This window comes from Nycticebus coucang, chromosome 1 (assembly GCF_027406575.1).
Source record: "Nycticebus coucang isolate mNycCou1 chromosome 1, mNycCou1.pri, whole genome shotgun sequence".
In the NCBI taxonomy this organism is placed as follows: domain Eukaryota; kingdom Metazoa; phylum Chordata; class Mammalia; order Primates; family Lorisidae; genus Nycticebus; species Nycticebus coucang.
The window spans coordinates 163,805,673-163,820,800 of record NC_069780.1 but is presented as its reverse complement, the minus strand read 5'-3'; the positions used below and the strand labels follow the sequence as shown (position 1 = coordinate 163,820,800).

The 15,128-nt window shown below is 36.2% G+C and overlaps 1 protein-coding gene across 3 annotated transcripts in view; it reads right to left on the bottom strand.

The window, feature by feature from the left end:
• Positions 1-15,128, bottom strand: part of FYB1 (FYN binding protein 1) — a 168,853-nt gene that overhangs the window by 36,084 nt on the left and 117,641 nt on the right. For all 3 annotated transcript variants that reach the window (XM_053591798.1, XM_053591791.1, XM_053591801.1), the window contains exons 4-9: positions 10,903-10,949; positions 8,720-8,739; positions 8,237-8,271; positions 7,248-7,368; positions 2,120-2,279; positions 1,500-1,641 (exon numbers count right to left, since the gene is read on the bottom strand). In XM_053591798.1, coding sequence (XP_053447773.1) covers positions 1,500-1,641; positions 2,120-2,279; positions 7,248-7,368; positions 8,237-8,271; positions 8,720-8,739; positions 10,903-10,949 — 525 coding nt within the window. The remainder of the gene's footprint in view (positions 1-1,499; positions 1,642-2,119; positions 2,280-7,247; positions 7,369-8,236; positions 8,272-8,719; positions 8,740-10,902; positions 10,950-15,128) is intronic.

Below are 15,128 nucleotides of genomic sequence, written 5' to 3'. Positions count from 1 at the left end.
ACAATGGGAAAGGATATTTGCATATTTTCAATCAGACAAAAGCTTGATAACTAGGATCTATAGAGAACTCAAATTCATCCACATGAAAAAAGCCAACAATCCCATATATCAATGGGCAAGAGACATGAATAGAACCTTCTCTAAAGATGACAGACGAATGGCTAACAAACACATGAAAAAATGTTCATCATCTCTATATATTAGAGAAATGCAAATCAAAACAACCCTGAGATATCATCTAACCCCAGTGAGAATGGTCCACATTACAAAATCTGAAAACTGCAGATGCTGGCGTGGATGTGGAGAGAAGGGAACACTTTTACACTGCTGGTGGGACTGCAAACTAGTACAACCTTTCTGGAAGGAAGTATGGAGAAACCTCAAAGCACTCAAGCTAGACCTCCCATTTGATCCTGCAATCCCATTACTGGGCATCTACCCACAAGGAAAGAAATCCTTTTATCATAAGGACACTTGTACTAGACTGTTTATTGCAGCTCAATTTACAATCGCCAAAATGTGGAAACAGCCTAAATGCCCATCAACCCAGGAATGGATTAACAAGCTGTGGTATATGTATACCATGGAATACTATTCAGCCATTAAAAAAAATGGAGACTTTACATCCTTCGTATTAACCTGGATGGAAGTGGAAGACATTATCCTTAGTAAAGCATCACAAGAATGGAGAAGCATGAATCCTATGTACTCAATTTTGATATGAGGACAATTAATGATAATTAAAGTTATGGGGGAGAGGAAAAACAGAAAGAGGGATGGAGGAAGGGGGGTGGGGCCTTGGTGTGTGTCACACTTTATGGGGGCAAGACATGATTGCAAGAGGGACTTTGCCTAACAATTGCAATCAATGTAACCTGGCTTATTGTACCCTCCATGAATCCCCAACAATAAAAAAAAAAAAAAAAAGAATTATCTCATATGTTAAGGAGAGACCAGTTGAAATTTATCAAGTTCAAGTATAGTGTGGCATCAGCTTTGGAGCAATACTACCTGGTTCAAATCTGAACTCCACTACTGTCTGCCTCATTTTCTCATTTTTAAAATGGGTATAATAGCTTTTTTATCTGTACTTACTGCATACATTTGTTATGAGGAATAAATTTGAGTTATGTATATGTAAAAAAAAAATAAATTTTATATTTTACGCTTTACATTTTGCCAAATCATGTTTATATTAGGATTATCCGTAAGATGAAATCATAGTGACTATTATAAAACAATGTTTTGAAATGACAACATATTTGACAAGATTTGGGACATGGGTCCTTATATCTCAAGAAGCATTTGATGCAGAAAATCAAAATAAAATAAAAGACTAAAATAAAAGACCATGGAGTTTTAGAAGACCTCTCACCCATCTTGAGGTTATTGTAAGTGGGTGTTTAGTGGTAGAGACATGAAAGGTGAAATTTAAAATTTAAATTTTAGGATTTAAAATTCAGAGGCTGGGCTGCTCTCCGATACATATTTGCACACACCTGCTAACATTGTCCTGTTCCGCAACGTCATCGTACACTTCCTGGTCATCTTCGGTGGGTATTGAAAGAGGACCAAGTGAGGTTTGTTTCCGTTTCAAAGAATAGTAGTCAATCTCTACTGCAGTTGTTTTAATATAGCCATCTGCCAAAAAAAGAACAACTTATGGTCATACAAGTATAGTTTAAAATTTTTTAAATTGTGAGTAAAATATCAGTTGCACATTTGCTGTTTAAAATTTTTCTTTATTTATTTGCTTGCAATTCTGCTTTAGACTCTGTCAAAGTCTTACCTTGTTGTAGTTTAACTTAAGCTTAAGAGTCTGTTTTAAAGATCGCAAGGGAATTCACATGAACCATTTTTTCCTTTTAACATCACTGAAGAACACAGTGCCCTTTGTTCCTCTCTGGGATAATATAAAACTTTACATTGTTCCCCACTAAAAAGATAACACAGATAAGGTGAAGATAGAACTTAGACCTGCCATTTAAAATTTTCCTACCTTGTCCACCCTGTCATATTCTCCTAACTTGATGCCTATGAGTAGTTCTGGAGGAATTTGTGTATTGAATATTGGCTCAAAAAGAAAACGCTTTGAAATCACAGGGAAATTTTCACTCACATGACCCCTTTGCTGTTCTGCCCAACCATTTTCCTTCAGGGTTGTCTGTGATGCGGATTATTTCAATTTGCTCTCCTTGTTTAAAGCTCAGTTCAGTCTTTCCTCCTTTGACATCACAGCAAGCTTTTGCTTGATGGATGACTTGAATAGGGCCTGTTAGCTGCAAAGAGTAAAAAAAAAAAAAAAAAAAAGGCACAACAGGTTTCCTTATTATTCAAAACATCTTTCAGGAATGCAGTTTGAGAGACAGTTAAGTCCACAACTTGCTAACCTATCTTTATCCACTGGTTACACATTTGAACTAGAAATAGAGGGTGAATGTCATTTTGGGTGAATGCTTTCCTTTCTTTCCTTTTTTTTTTTTTTTTTTAATTAAGTCATTTGTACATAGATCATGAATACATTTGTGCCATTATGGGATTCAATGGTGAATGCTTTTCTTTTATTTATTTATTTATTTTTATTAAATCATAGCTGTGTACATTAATGCAATCATGGGGCACCATGCACTGGTTTTATATACAATTTGAAATATTTTCATCACACTGGTTAACATAGCTTTCCTGGCATTTTCTTAGTTATTGTGTTAAGACATTTATATTCTACATTTAGTAAGTTTCACATATACCCTTGTAAGATGCACCGTCGGTGTGGTCCCACCAATTACCCTCCCTCCACCCATCCTTCCCCTCCCCTCCCCTCCCTTTCCCCTTTCCCCATATTCTTAGGTTATAATTGGGTTATAGCTTTCATATGAAAGCCACAAATTAGTTTCATAGTAGGGCTGAGTACATTGGATACTTTTTCTTCCATTCTTGAGATACTTTGGTAAGAAGAATATGTTCCAGCTCCATCCATGTAAATATGAAAGAGGTAAAGTCTCCTCCATCTTTCTTTAAGGCTGCATAATATTCCATGGTATACATATACCACAATTTATTAATCCAGGTGAATGCTTTTCTCATAGGAGGGTTTAGGGAAAAATCTGAGAGGCCAAGCAAGGTCCTCAAAGAATAGGTAAATATATGCTTGGGCATATATGGTAGGAATATGTTGATCTTAGGAAGTCTACAATGGCAGCCCGGTAACTGCATAGCATGTAGGTACCACATTCCATGCTGAATGCTTGGTGTTTTATGGGGTATGCTCATGGTCTGTTTTGCCTGATTTCCCCCCCACTTTTCGTGTGTAGTTATTCTGATGGTTTACTGCAGGCCTGGAACGTTGAAGAGAAAGGTAGGTGGTGGTATTTCTTGTGGGCAAAGCATTTTTTTCTTTTTTTAACCTGCCTGTCTATAAACATGGATTAGACATTACCTGCTATAAACAAGGTAATATTTCAGAACTAGCTTTGTAAATCAAAAAATAGCAAACAAATGTTATGTGAGGTTTTAAAATTAACATCCTGAATAGTATGGTAGTTTCTTAACAGCTGGGTAATGCTCAATTTAGATTATGAAATCCAAACTCTTAATTTCTTAATCTTAAATTCATATGGTTTCAACAGAATTTCTTGGATCTTTTGATATGTAAATATGCATTGTGACGTTTGAAGGAGCTCTATTTTATTATATTGAATTTGTGATGCCATGAACTGTAAACATGTATCATTAATTATGTACCATTAAGAGACAATGAAAACACCTTAAATTATGATCTGCCATGATATTAATGGATCTCAGTTCTCATATTAATTTCATTTTTTTAACTTATTATCTATTAATGTCACATGGGAGGAATATAGCTTGTGAAGTGCTAGCCTTGACAAACTTTTGCATTCTTACTTAGTGGTATAATTTCCAAACCCTGTTTTTTTCTTACTAAAAATATTAGTTCAATAAATGAGAGAAATAATGTAAAACTGATTTCTCAAAAAAATACGGAAACACTTCATATAATTCCTTCAAGACTATAAACAATCTCTTCTTGAAAAATGTATTATATAGAGTTTCATTTAAGACATTAATTTTTCCCTTGAGAAATACAGACATTGTTAGAGATGTATTCCGTGTGAATAGAATGTTTAATATTCATGCCATAATCATAATCTTGCTTGTGTATAGTGAGCTGCTTCAAAATTTAATGCAAATGTATAATGGACACAGTGCCTTCTGTGTATTATTTTAATTCTACAACATACTTTCTGGAGAGGTATCATTTATCTTCTCTTTACAGATTAAGATCTGAGGAGGCTCAGAGAAGTTAAGTATGTCCAACATGCTAGACCTATACCAGATGAGCCATGTCATCCAAGACGGTGTAGCCAAGTGAACACAGCCTGTACGTGTGGCATTTCCTGGTGGTAGTCACACTAGTCGAACAATGACCTGAGATCAAAGAAGAGAGCTCAGAAATCCAGACAAACGAAGAAGACTGAGAAGCAGCAGGTGTCAGGAGTCAGCATGTACACAGATTTAAAATAAAGGTAAAAATGCAGGTCCGGTCCAGAAACCAGTAAGTAGAGTAGCTCATAGAAATCTTCTTCTGAGACAGATCTGGTTTATCCAGCAAACACTCACGTCCCTTGCCCCACTGTTACATGCCACACAGATATCTATGTATCTAAGTTCTTAGTCTGACATGAAATGCATTATGGGAAGAGCCAAGACAGATTTGAGTAGTGAGTATTCATTCACTTAATCCACATAAAATTTCCGCAGTGCCCACCATACAATAAGTACCATATATTCTTTGAATTTTATCATGTTACATTGTTTTAGTACAGGGATAAGACAGCATATTGGATAAAAAGTATTGTTATGAAGCCAGTTTCTGTTTAGAAATAATGATCACGTGATTCTCCAACTATGTAAGGTTTTATGAATGGTGCCCCTCTTTCATGAAAGTTAGAAAAAGATTGCAATTCTAAAGCCCTTACTTAAACCCACAGTCAATATCATATTGAATAGTGTAAAACTGAAAACATTTCCATTCAGATCAGGAATGAGGCAAGGATGCCTACTGTCTCCACTCCTATTCAACATAGTAATGGAAGTCTTAGCCATCACAATCAGGCAAGAGAAGGTGATCAAGGGTATCCAAATAGGGTCAGAGGAGATCAAACTCTCACTCTTTGCTGAAGATATGATCCTATACCTGGAAAATCTCAGGGATTCAACTTCAAAACTGTTAGAAGTGATCAAGGAATACAGCAGTGTCTCAGGATACAAAATCAATACTTACAAGTCAGTAGCTTTTATATACACCAACAATAGTCAAGCTGAAAAAACAATCAAGGACTCTATTCCTTTTACAATAGTGCCAAAGAAGATGAAATATTTGGGAATTTAACTAACAGGATGTGAAAACCTCTATAAGGAGAACTATAAAACTCTGAGAAAAGAAATAGCTGAAGATGTTAACAAATGGGAAAACATACCATGCTCATGGCTGGGAAGAATTAGTATTGTTAAAATGTCCATACTACCCAAAGCAATTTACAGATTTAATGCAATCCCTATTAAAGCACCTTGTCATACTTCAAAGAACTTGAAAAAATAGTACTTCATTTTATATTGAATCAGAAAAAACCTCAAATAGCAAATACATTATTCAGAAATAAAAACAAATCAGGAGGTATCACATTACCAGACTTCAAGCTATACTATAAATCTATAGTGATCAAAACAGCATGGTATTGGCACAAAAACAGAGTGGTAGATTTATGGAACAGAATAGAGAACCAAGAGATGAACCCTGCTACTTAATGCCATTTGATCTTTGACAAGCCTATCAAAAATATTCACTGGGGGAAAGACTCCCTATTTAACAAATGGTGCTGGGTGAACTGGATGGCAACCTATAGAAGACTGAAACTGGATCCCCAATTTTCACCATTAACAAAAATTGATTCTCACTGGATAAAAGATTTAAACTTAGGACATGAAAACATAAAAATACTAGAAAAGGGGGCAGGGAAAACACTTGAAGAATTTGGCCTGGGAGAATATTTTATGAGGAGGACCCCCCCGGCCAATTGAAGCAACACCAAAAATACATTACTGGGATCTGATCAAACTAAAACACTTTTGCACAGCCAAGAGCACAGTAACTAAGCAAACAGACAACCTTCAGAATGGGAGAAGATTTTTTTGCAGGTTATGTTTCCAACAAAGGTCTGATAACTAGAATCTACAGAGAATCAAACTAATCAATAAGAAAAGAATAAATAACCCTATTTCTATATGGGCAAGAGACTTGAACAGAAACTTCTTTGATGAAGATAGGCGCATGGCTTACAAACACATGAAAAAATGCTCATCATCCTTAATCGTCAGAGAAATGCAAATCAAAACTACTTTGAGATATCATGTAACTCCAGTAAGATTAGCCCACATCACAAAATCCCAAAACTACAGATGTTGGGGGGGATGCGGAGAGCAGGGAACACTTCTACACAGCTGGTGGGAATGCAAGGTAATACGACCTTTTTGGAAAGAAGTTTAGAGAACATTCAAGGAACTAAAAGTAGACCTACCTTTCAATCCTGCAAGTCCTCTACTAGATATATACCCAGATGATCAAAAATTATTTTACAACAAAGACATTTGCACCAGAATGTTTATTGCAGCCCAATTCATAATAGCCAAGACATGGAAACAGCCCAAGTACGCATCGACCCATGAATGGATTAACAAATTGTGGTATATGTTCACCATGGAATACTATGCAGCCATAAAAAGGAGATTTCACATCTTTTATGTTTACCTAGATGGAACTGGAACATATTCTTCTTAGTAAAGTATCTCAAGAATGGAAAAAAAAGTATCCAATGTACTCAGTACTACTATGAAATCGATATATAACCACCTACACACTCATATGAATGGCAAAACATAAGTATAACCAAACAAAACATAACCAGAAACTAGAAGGGAAGAGGAGAGAGAGCGTGGGGTAGAGGGATATGGGAGGAGGGAGGGTATTTGGGGGGACCTCACCTAATGTACATGATGCAATGGTACATTTCAAAAGTATTAAGAAATGAGTATAATTGTGATGGATGTGTTACTTAGTTCAATGTAAGCATTTCACATGGTATATTGAAGCAGTACCCTGAACCCCATAAATGCATCAATGTACAATGTTATGATTTAATAAAAAACAATTAAAAAAATAAAGCTCTTACTTTAAATTTCTTCTTTATTTCTTGTTCTTTCTTTTCTTTCTCTTTCTGTTCCTTTTTCTCCAGCTCTAATCTCTTCTTTTCCTCCTTTTCTCTCTTCTTCTCTCGTTCTTTGGATGCTTCTCTGTGAATAAAAATCGATAGATAACTTTTTGCATCTGAGGCATTGGTGCATCAGGGCTTCCTCCTCAGAGAGGTTTCCACCCTTAACAGAAGATAGTGTCTGACATTATGGAGGAAGGTAAAAAGCCAAAGCTGTGAAAATCCTGGGTATGTGAGATTGTTTATAAACCCAGTAGGAGGCACACAGTTGAGGATACCTTCCACAGTCTCTGCTGCCCCTGACAACGGTGCCAGCAAGTGGAAGCCACTGTGTATCAGGGCTCATTCCCACTGAACTTTGGTATGAATAGAATTCATTTCTCTCTCTCTTTCTCTGTCACATGCATGCAAACAGAAACTTCAGTTAGAACTGGTTGAATAAATACTGTGTAGAGGAAATCAAGACATCTGAGAGCACGGCTAGATAAAAGAAGATAACATATTCATTTCCACTTTTACCTACTTCTCAAGAAATTCCTTGGTCCCGGGCTACCTAGAAAACCATTTCAGAGCTATTTTTAACATCTTTCCACTTTAACAGAAGCTAAAACGTTGGCATCTGGGTGTTGTGTTAAGTTATTTCTCATAGCACCCCTGTGGGTGAATCGCCACCCAGGCAAATTCACTGTCAAAGGCACGCTGAGAACAAGGAGTCAGATTCCTGTTTCTGCGTCCCTGCCCCTAGTTTATCTCCAAGGCTGCAGATCTCGGGCCTCTTACACAATAGCTTGTTCACAGAGTCCTTTGTAGAATCCTTAGAAAACTATGCCAAGTGATTGAACAAATAAAACTTCCCTTGTGGTGATGGTATGGTGTATACCCACTCGCCCTCATACAAAACATTATATGTATCGTAGAAGAAAAATATCATGGTAAAATGCAATTCATACATGTCTTCATATGTTTCTTCTTCACTTTCTTGTTCCTGTCAAGAAAAACATTGATAAGAATTAATATTGATTATTAAAAAACGGTACCATACACATATTAATCAAATACTAATTAAAACACATATTTTAAAGCACGTGTCCTCTAATTATATGTAAGTTTGGCTTGTTTCGAATGTGTTTTTTTTTTTTCGTCTTTGGAAATAGACTGGGAAAGCAAACACAAAAAAGTTTCCTTTTCTATCTTGCTATATAATTCAGAAACGTAGCTAGACTAAAGATCATATTCATCACTACAACATAACAATGAGTCAGTATAATGATCTGTGTGCAATATCTCAAGCAGTTTTGATGAAATAAGATTATAAATGGAAGAATATCATCATTACTCATGAGAATTTTGGTTCATACTAATAGGAAGTGAATCACAATAATTGTTAAATATTCTAATTATAGCAACATAATAAGAAATGAAAAAAATCTGACCTCATCTAGATTTCCAGTACCTAAAAAATTTAAAAAAGAATAAAAATTAATATATTTTAATAAGGAAGCATCTTAATATAGGATTATCAGACATAATATAAGAATATTCAAAATAGTTCATAATCTAACAGAACTCATGCTTTATCAAAGATGTAGAAGAATATGTGCTTTAGATCTTTCCTATGGCTTTTTGATACTTGCAATTTAATCATAAAATCATTTCATTGACTTTCATAAAATAATGCAAAAGCTAAAAAATAAATAAGACACTATTTAGTCCCTTTATGAAAGGCATGTTTATTTGGTTCTGAGTTTGTATAGAACGAGCAATTATCAAACCCCCAGTTATCAAAAAGTCATAGCTAGGGCTCAGCACCTATAGAGGTTAGGACGCTGGCCACATACACTGGGGCTGGCGGGTTTGAACCTGGCCCAGACCTGCTAAACAACAAAGACAACTACAACAAAAACTAGCTGGGCATTAACTACCTGGGAGGCTAAGGCAAGAGAATCGCTTAAGCCGAAGAGTCTGAGGTTACTGTGAACTGTGATGCTACAGCACTCTACTGATGGTGACAAGTGAGACTCTGTCTCAAAAAAAAATAAAAATAAAAATTGTCACAGCTAGTTGTTTCCAAGGATATGCTTCAGGTATTAAATACATGAAGTTATTTGGATTTTTTAAAAAAAATTTATAGTGCTCAAAAGTTTAGTGTAATATCAACTAATTACTAGATATCAACACATAACCTAATATTAAGAGCAATAATGTAATATGAAAAGCAATAATATTAAAAATGATGTGTTGTTGGTTTAAGAACAGACAGACCCATGGAATTGAGCAGGGAGTTCAGTGACATACACAAACTTACATGTACACGTTCTTAGAATACACATATAAACACACTCCTGCACACACACATACACACATACAGAGTGATATAGTACAAAGGTGATTTAGTGAGAATAGGATGGATTACTTAGAGAAAACTGGCTCCATACATAGGCAAAAACCTGGATTTCAACCAACTTCATAAAAGGGGACTGCAAAGAGATCAAAGACCTAAATACAATACATTCAAATGACAAAGTTCACAGAAATAAAACATCAGGCATTTTTATTTCATAAGAACTTTTTAAAAACTTAAAAAGCATAAATCATAAAGAAAAAAATTAATGAATTGATTGTATCAAAATTTACTTATGTTTAATGAAGAATAGCATGGGCTAAGTTCATAGACAATGGACAGAATGGGAGACGATATTTGCAACATTCGCAACTGATATGGGATTTATATGTGGAGTAGAAAGGAATTCCTGTAAGTCAACCAGAAAAAGATATGATCCCCAAGAAAAAGAATGGTCAAAAGATAAAAACTGGCAACTTATAGAAAAGGAAACCACAAAGACTAATGAACAAATTAAGTGCTCAAACTCAAGAGTAAGTAAAGATATAAACATTAAATGGATATATAATTTTATATATATATAGGAAAAAGAGGAAAGCTGAATAATGCAATATGCGGGAGACGTGTTGGCACTTTTGTGCCTTATTGATAGGAGTATAGACAGTGCATTCCTTCTGGAGAGCACGCTATCATGCCCAGTCAACATAAGCATTCTATAACACAAAACCAGCCACTTCACGGCTGGATCTTAAAGAAAGTCTCTGCGGGGCCCATAGGGAGAGAAGTGCAATAAGGTGCACTACAGAATTATTAGCGGTACCCATGAGTCACAGACACATAACATACAAATGCATACCATGGACTACTACACCATCGCTAACAACAGAGTAAATGCACACGTGGTGATATGGACGGCCCCCCAAGCCACATCATGCTGATAAATACAATACTAAACAAACTCCAGAGTAACCTATAGCCTACTGCTTATGTAAATTAAGTATGTGCATGTATTCCACATTATGCAAAGAATATGCACGCACATATACATATTAAATAAATTATAATATTTGTCTACGGTAAGGGAGAGGAAGAAAGTAATAAAAGGGAATAAACAAAGGTGATAAAAGGGAATAAACAAAGAAATAACACAAGCGAGGGATCTTGCATGAATTAATGATGATAATGACCCTTTCACAAGCCTGTAAGAACCATCAACTCATACTTCTGTACCTGAGGTAACAAATAAATAAACAAAATAGTTTTTTTGCTGTTTACCATCAGCGTGCATCACACCATCTTGATTTTCTTCATTTACAGGGCTTCTGAAAACAAGGAAGAAGAAAAAGTGAAATTAGAACAAGCAGATTCTCCCCTTATAATGAAAGAGAAAAAAGGATTCTTTCTGAATTTTTCTTTTCTCTTTAATATTTGCTTGGATTGAAAACTTCAGATACCACTAGTGTAGGCTTATGCCTACCAACTTCCAATATCACTAGTGTATTTTTATGCTGCTGCTGTGGCAAAAAAATAGACTTGGGAAACTTAAGCACAGCCATGTCCATTCATAGTGGACACATACAATTAACCCTTTGCTTAAAGAAAGTAGTATCTTTTCCATTATATTGGCAGTAAATCAATGATTCAATTCTGGGATTCTGAAAGCATTTGATTGGCTCTATGTTATATAGACCAAAGAGAATTATTTCCAATCCCTACTCCTTCCTCTTTCCAGACGGTTTCCCCTGGCTTTACTTTCATCACTTTGTGGCTTGGACACCAAGGTGCTTCATTCCAACAGCTCTTAACAGAGTAATCAATACCTGGGCCCCCCTCATCCCCAATGATTTACCTACCCATCTGAATTTTATATTCCTGTTCTCAGGCTGATTAGCATAGCTGGAGAAAACTGCCAGTTTTACTGGCTCTGGACATACAAATAATTGGTATTCCATCTGAACCCCCTTCAATACTATTGTATCATTTTATCACTTTTTTGGGGTCAGTCTTCTATTACATCATCCTTCTCAGTACCTATTAAAATTTTTCATTGTTTTCCTCAAATCTGCTCTTTCCTCTCACCTATAATCAGATGACCTTATTTCTTATTTCACTGAAAAAACAGCACTGGATGCAAATTCTCTGAAGAAAATACATTCCCTTAGCTCATGAACATATCTGTAGTTATTACCTGTCCTTACCTTCTGAAGTTCTTTTCTCCACCTGTGTTCAGGATTTATTCTATCTGAATTCTTGGTAATTTTCATGTCATCATATTTATATTCCTCTTATTTTTTCCCTTTCTATCCCTAATTATCTCATTCTTTGTCTTCTCCCTCAGTCCATGTTACTCTCATCCATAAACAACAAATGCTTCTCTTTACCTCTCAGAATCCCCCAAATGACCACAAAATATTCCTCCTTTATCTGGCCAAGCTAGAAAAAGCTGTCTACACTGACGCTCCTTCCTCTCCTTCCGCTCATTTCTTCACTGACTATAATCTTCTATTGCCACTGACACTATTCTTAACATATTAGCTACCAAATCCACCAGACTCCTCCCAGGCTGCACCTTATTTTGCTGTTTCGTGACCTTGACAAAACATCTTCTGGTTCACTACTTGTCTGTCTGGCCACTATCCCCCATTTCCTTTGTGGGTTTGTTTTCTTTTCTTTTTTTTTTTATTGTTGGGGATTCATGGAGGGTACAATAAGCCAGGTTACACTGATTGCAATTGTTAGGGAAAGTCCCTCTTGCAATCATGTCTTACCCCCAGAAAGTGTAACACACACCAACGCCCCACCCACCTCCCTCCTTCCCTCTTTCTGTTTCCCCCCCCATAACCATAATTGTCATTAATTGTCCTCATATCAAAATTGAGTACATAGGATTCATGCTTCTCCATTCTTGTGATGCTTTACTAAGAATAATGTCTTCCACGTCCATCCAGGTTAATACGAACGATGTAAAGTCTCCATTTTTTTTAATGGCTGAATAGTATTCCATGGTATACATATATCACAGCTTGTTAATCCATTCCTGGGTTGGTGGGCATTTAGGCTGTTTCCACATTTTGGTGATTGTAAATTGAGCTGCAATAAACAGTCTAGTACAAGTGTCCTTATGATAAAAGGATTTCTTTCCTTCTGGGTAGATGCCCAGTAATGGGATTGCAGGATCAAATGGGAGGTCTAGCTTGAGTGCTTTGAGGTTTCTCCATACTTCCTTCCAGAAAGGTTGTACTAGTTTGCAGTCCCACCAGCAGTGTAAAAGTGTTCCCTTCTCTCCACATCCATGCCAGCATCTGCAGTTTTGAGATTTTGTGATGTGGGCCATTCTCACTGGGGTTAGATGATATCTCAGGGTTGTTTTGATTTGCATTTCTCTAATATATAGAGATGATGAACATTTTTTCATGTGTTTGTTAGCCATTCGTCTGTCGTCTTTAGAGAAAGTTCTATTCATGTCTCTTGCCCATTGATATAAGGGATTGTTGGCTTTTTCATGTGGATTAATTTGAGTTCTCTATAGATCCTAGTTATCAAGCTTTTCTCTGATTGAAAATATGCAAATATCTTTTCCCATTGTGTAGGTTGTCTCTTTGCTTTGGTTATTGTCTCCTTAGCTGTACAGAAGCTTTTCAGTTTAATGAAGTCCCATTTGTTTATTTTTGTTGTTGTTGCAATTGCCGTGGCAGTCTTCTTCATGAAGTCTTTCCCCAGGCCAATATCTTCCAGTGTTTTTCCTATGCTTTCTTTGAGGATTTTTATTGTTTCATGCCTTAAATTTAAGTCCTTTATCCATCTTGAATCACTTTTTGTGAGTGGGGAAAGGTGTGGGTCCAGTTTCAGTCTTTTACATGTAGACATCCAGTTCTCCCAACACCATTTATTGAATAGGGAGTCTTTCCCCCAAGGTATGTTCTTGTTTGGTTTATCAAAGATTAGGTGGTTGTAAAATGTTAGTTTCATTTCTTGGTTTTCAATTCGATTCCAAGTGTCTATGTCCCTGTTTTTGTGCCAGTACCATGCTGTCTTGAGCACTATGGCTTTGTAGTACAGACTAAAATCTGGTATGCTGATGCCCCCAGCTTTATTTTTGTTACAGAGAACTGCCTTAGCTATACGGGGTTTTTTCCGGTTCCATACAAAATGCAGAATCATTTTTTCCAAATCTTGAAAGTAGGATGTTGGTATTTTGATAGGAATGGCATTGAATCGGTAGATTGCTTTGGGAAGTATAGACATTTTAACAATGTTGATTCTTCCCATCCATGAGCATGGTATGTTCTTCCATTTGTTAATATCCTCTGCTATTTCCTTTCTGAGGATTTCATAGTTTTCTTTATAGAGGTCGTTCACCTCCTTCCTTAGGTATATTCCTAGGTATTTCATTTTCTTTGAAACTATGGTGAAGGGAGTTGTGTCCTTAATTAGCTTCTCATCTTGACTGTTATTGGTGTACACAAAGGCTACTGACTTGTGGACATTGATTTTCTATCCTGAAACATTACTGTACTTTTTGATGACTTCTAGGAGTCTTGTGGTTGAGTCTTTGGGGTTCTCTAAGTATAAGATCATGTCATCAGCAAAGAGGGAGAGTTTGACCTCCTCTGCTCCCATTTGGATTCCCTTTATTTCCTTGTCTTGCCTAATTGTATTGGCTAGAACTTCCAGCACTACGTTGAATAGTAAAGGTGACAGAGGACAACCTTGTCTGGTTCCAGTTCTAAGAGGAAAAGCTTTCAGTTTTACTCCATTCAGTAAAATATTGGCTGTGGGTTTGTCATAGATAGCTTCAATCAGTTTTAGAAATGTGCCACCTATGCCTATACTCTTCAGTGTTCTAATTAGAAAAGGATGCTGGATTTTATCAAATGCTTTTTCTGCATCTATTGAGAGGATCATGTGATCTTTATTTTTGCCTCTGTTAATATGGTGGATAACGTTTATAGACTTGTGTATGTTAAACCAGCCTTGCATCCCTGGGATGAAGCCTACTTGATCATGATGAATGACTTTTTTGATGATAAGCTGTAATCTATTGGCTAGGATTTTGTTCAGAATTTTCGCGTCTATATTCATGAGTGAGTTTGGTCTGAAATTCTCCTTTTTGTTTGGGTCTTTTCCTGGTTTTGGTATCAGGGTGATGTTTGCTTCATAGAATGTGTTGGGGAAGATTCATTCTTCCTCAATTTTTTGGAATAATTTCTGCAGTACAGGAATAAGCTCTTCCTTGAAAGTTTGATAGAATTCTGGAGTGAAGCCATCTGGACCAGGGCATTTTTTGGTTGGAAGATTTTTTATTGTTTCTTTGATCTCAGTGCTTGAAATTGGTCTGTTCAGGAGCTCTATTTCTTCCTAGCTGAGTCTAGGGAGAGGGTGTGATTCCAAATATTGATCCATTTCCTTCACATTGTCAAATGTCTGGGCATAGAGTTTCTGGTAGTATTCAGAGATGATCTCTTGTATCTCTGTGGGATCAGTTGTTATTTCCCCTTTAT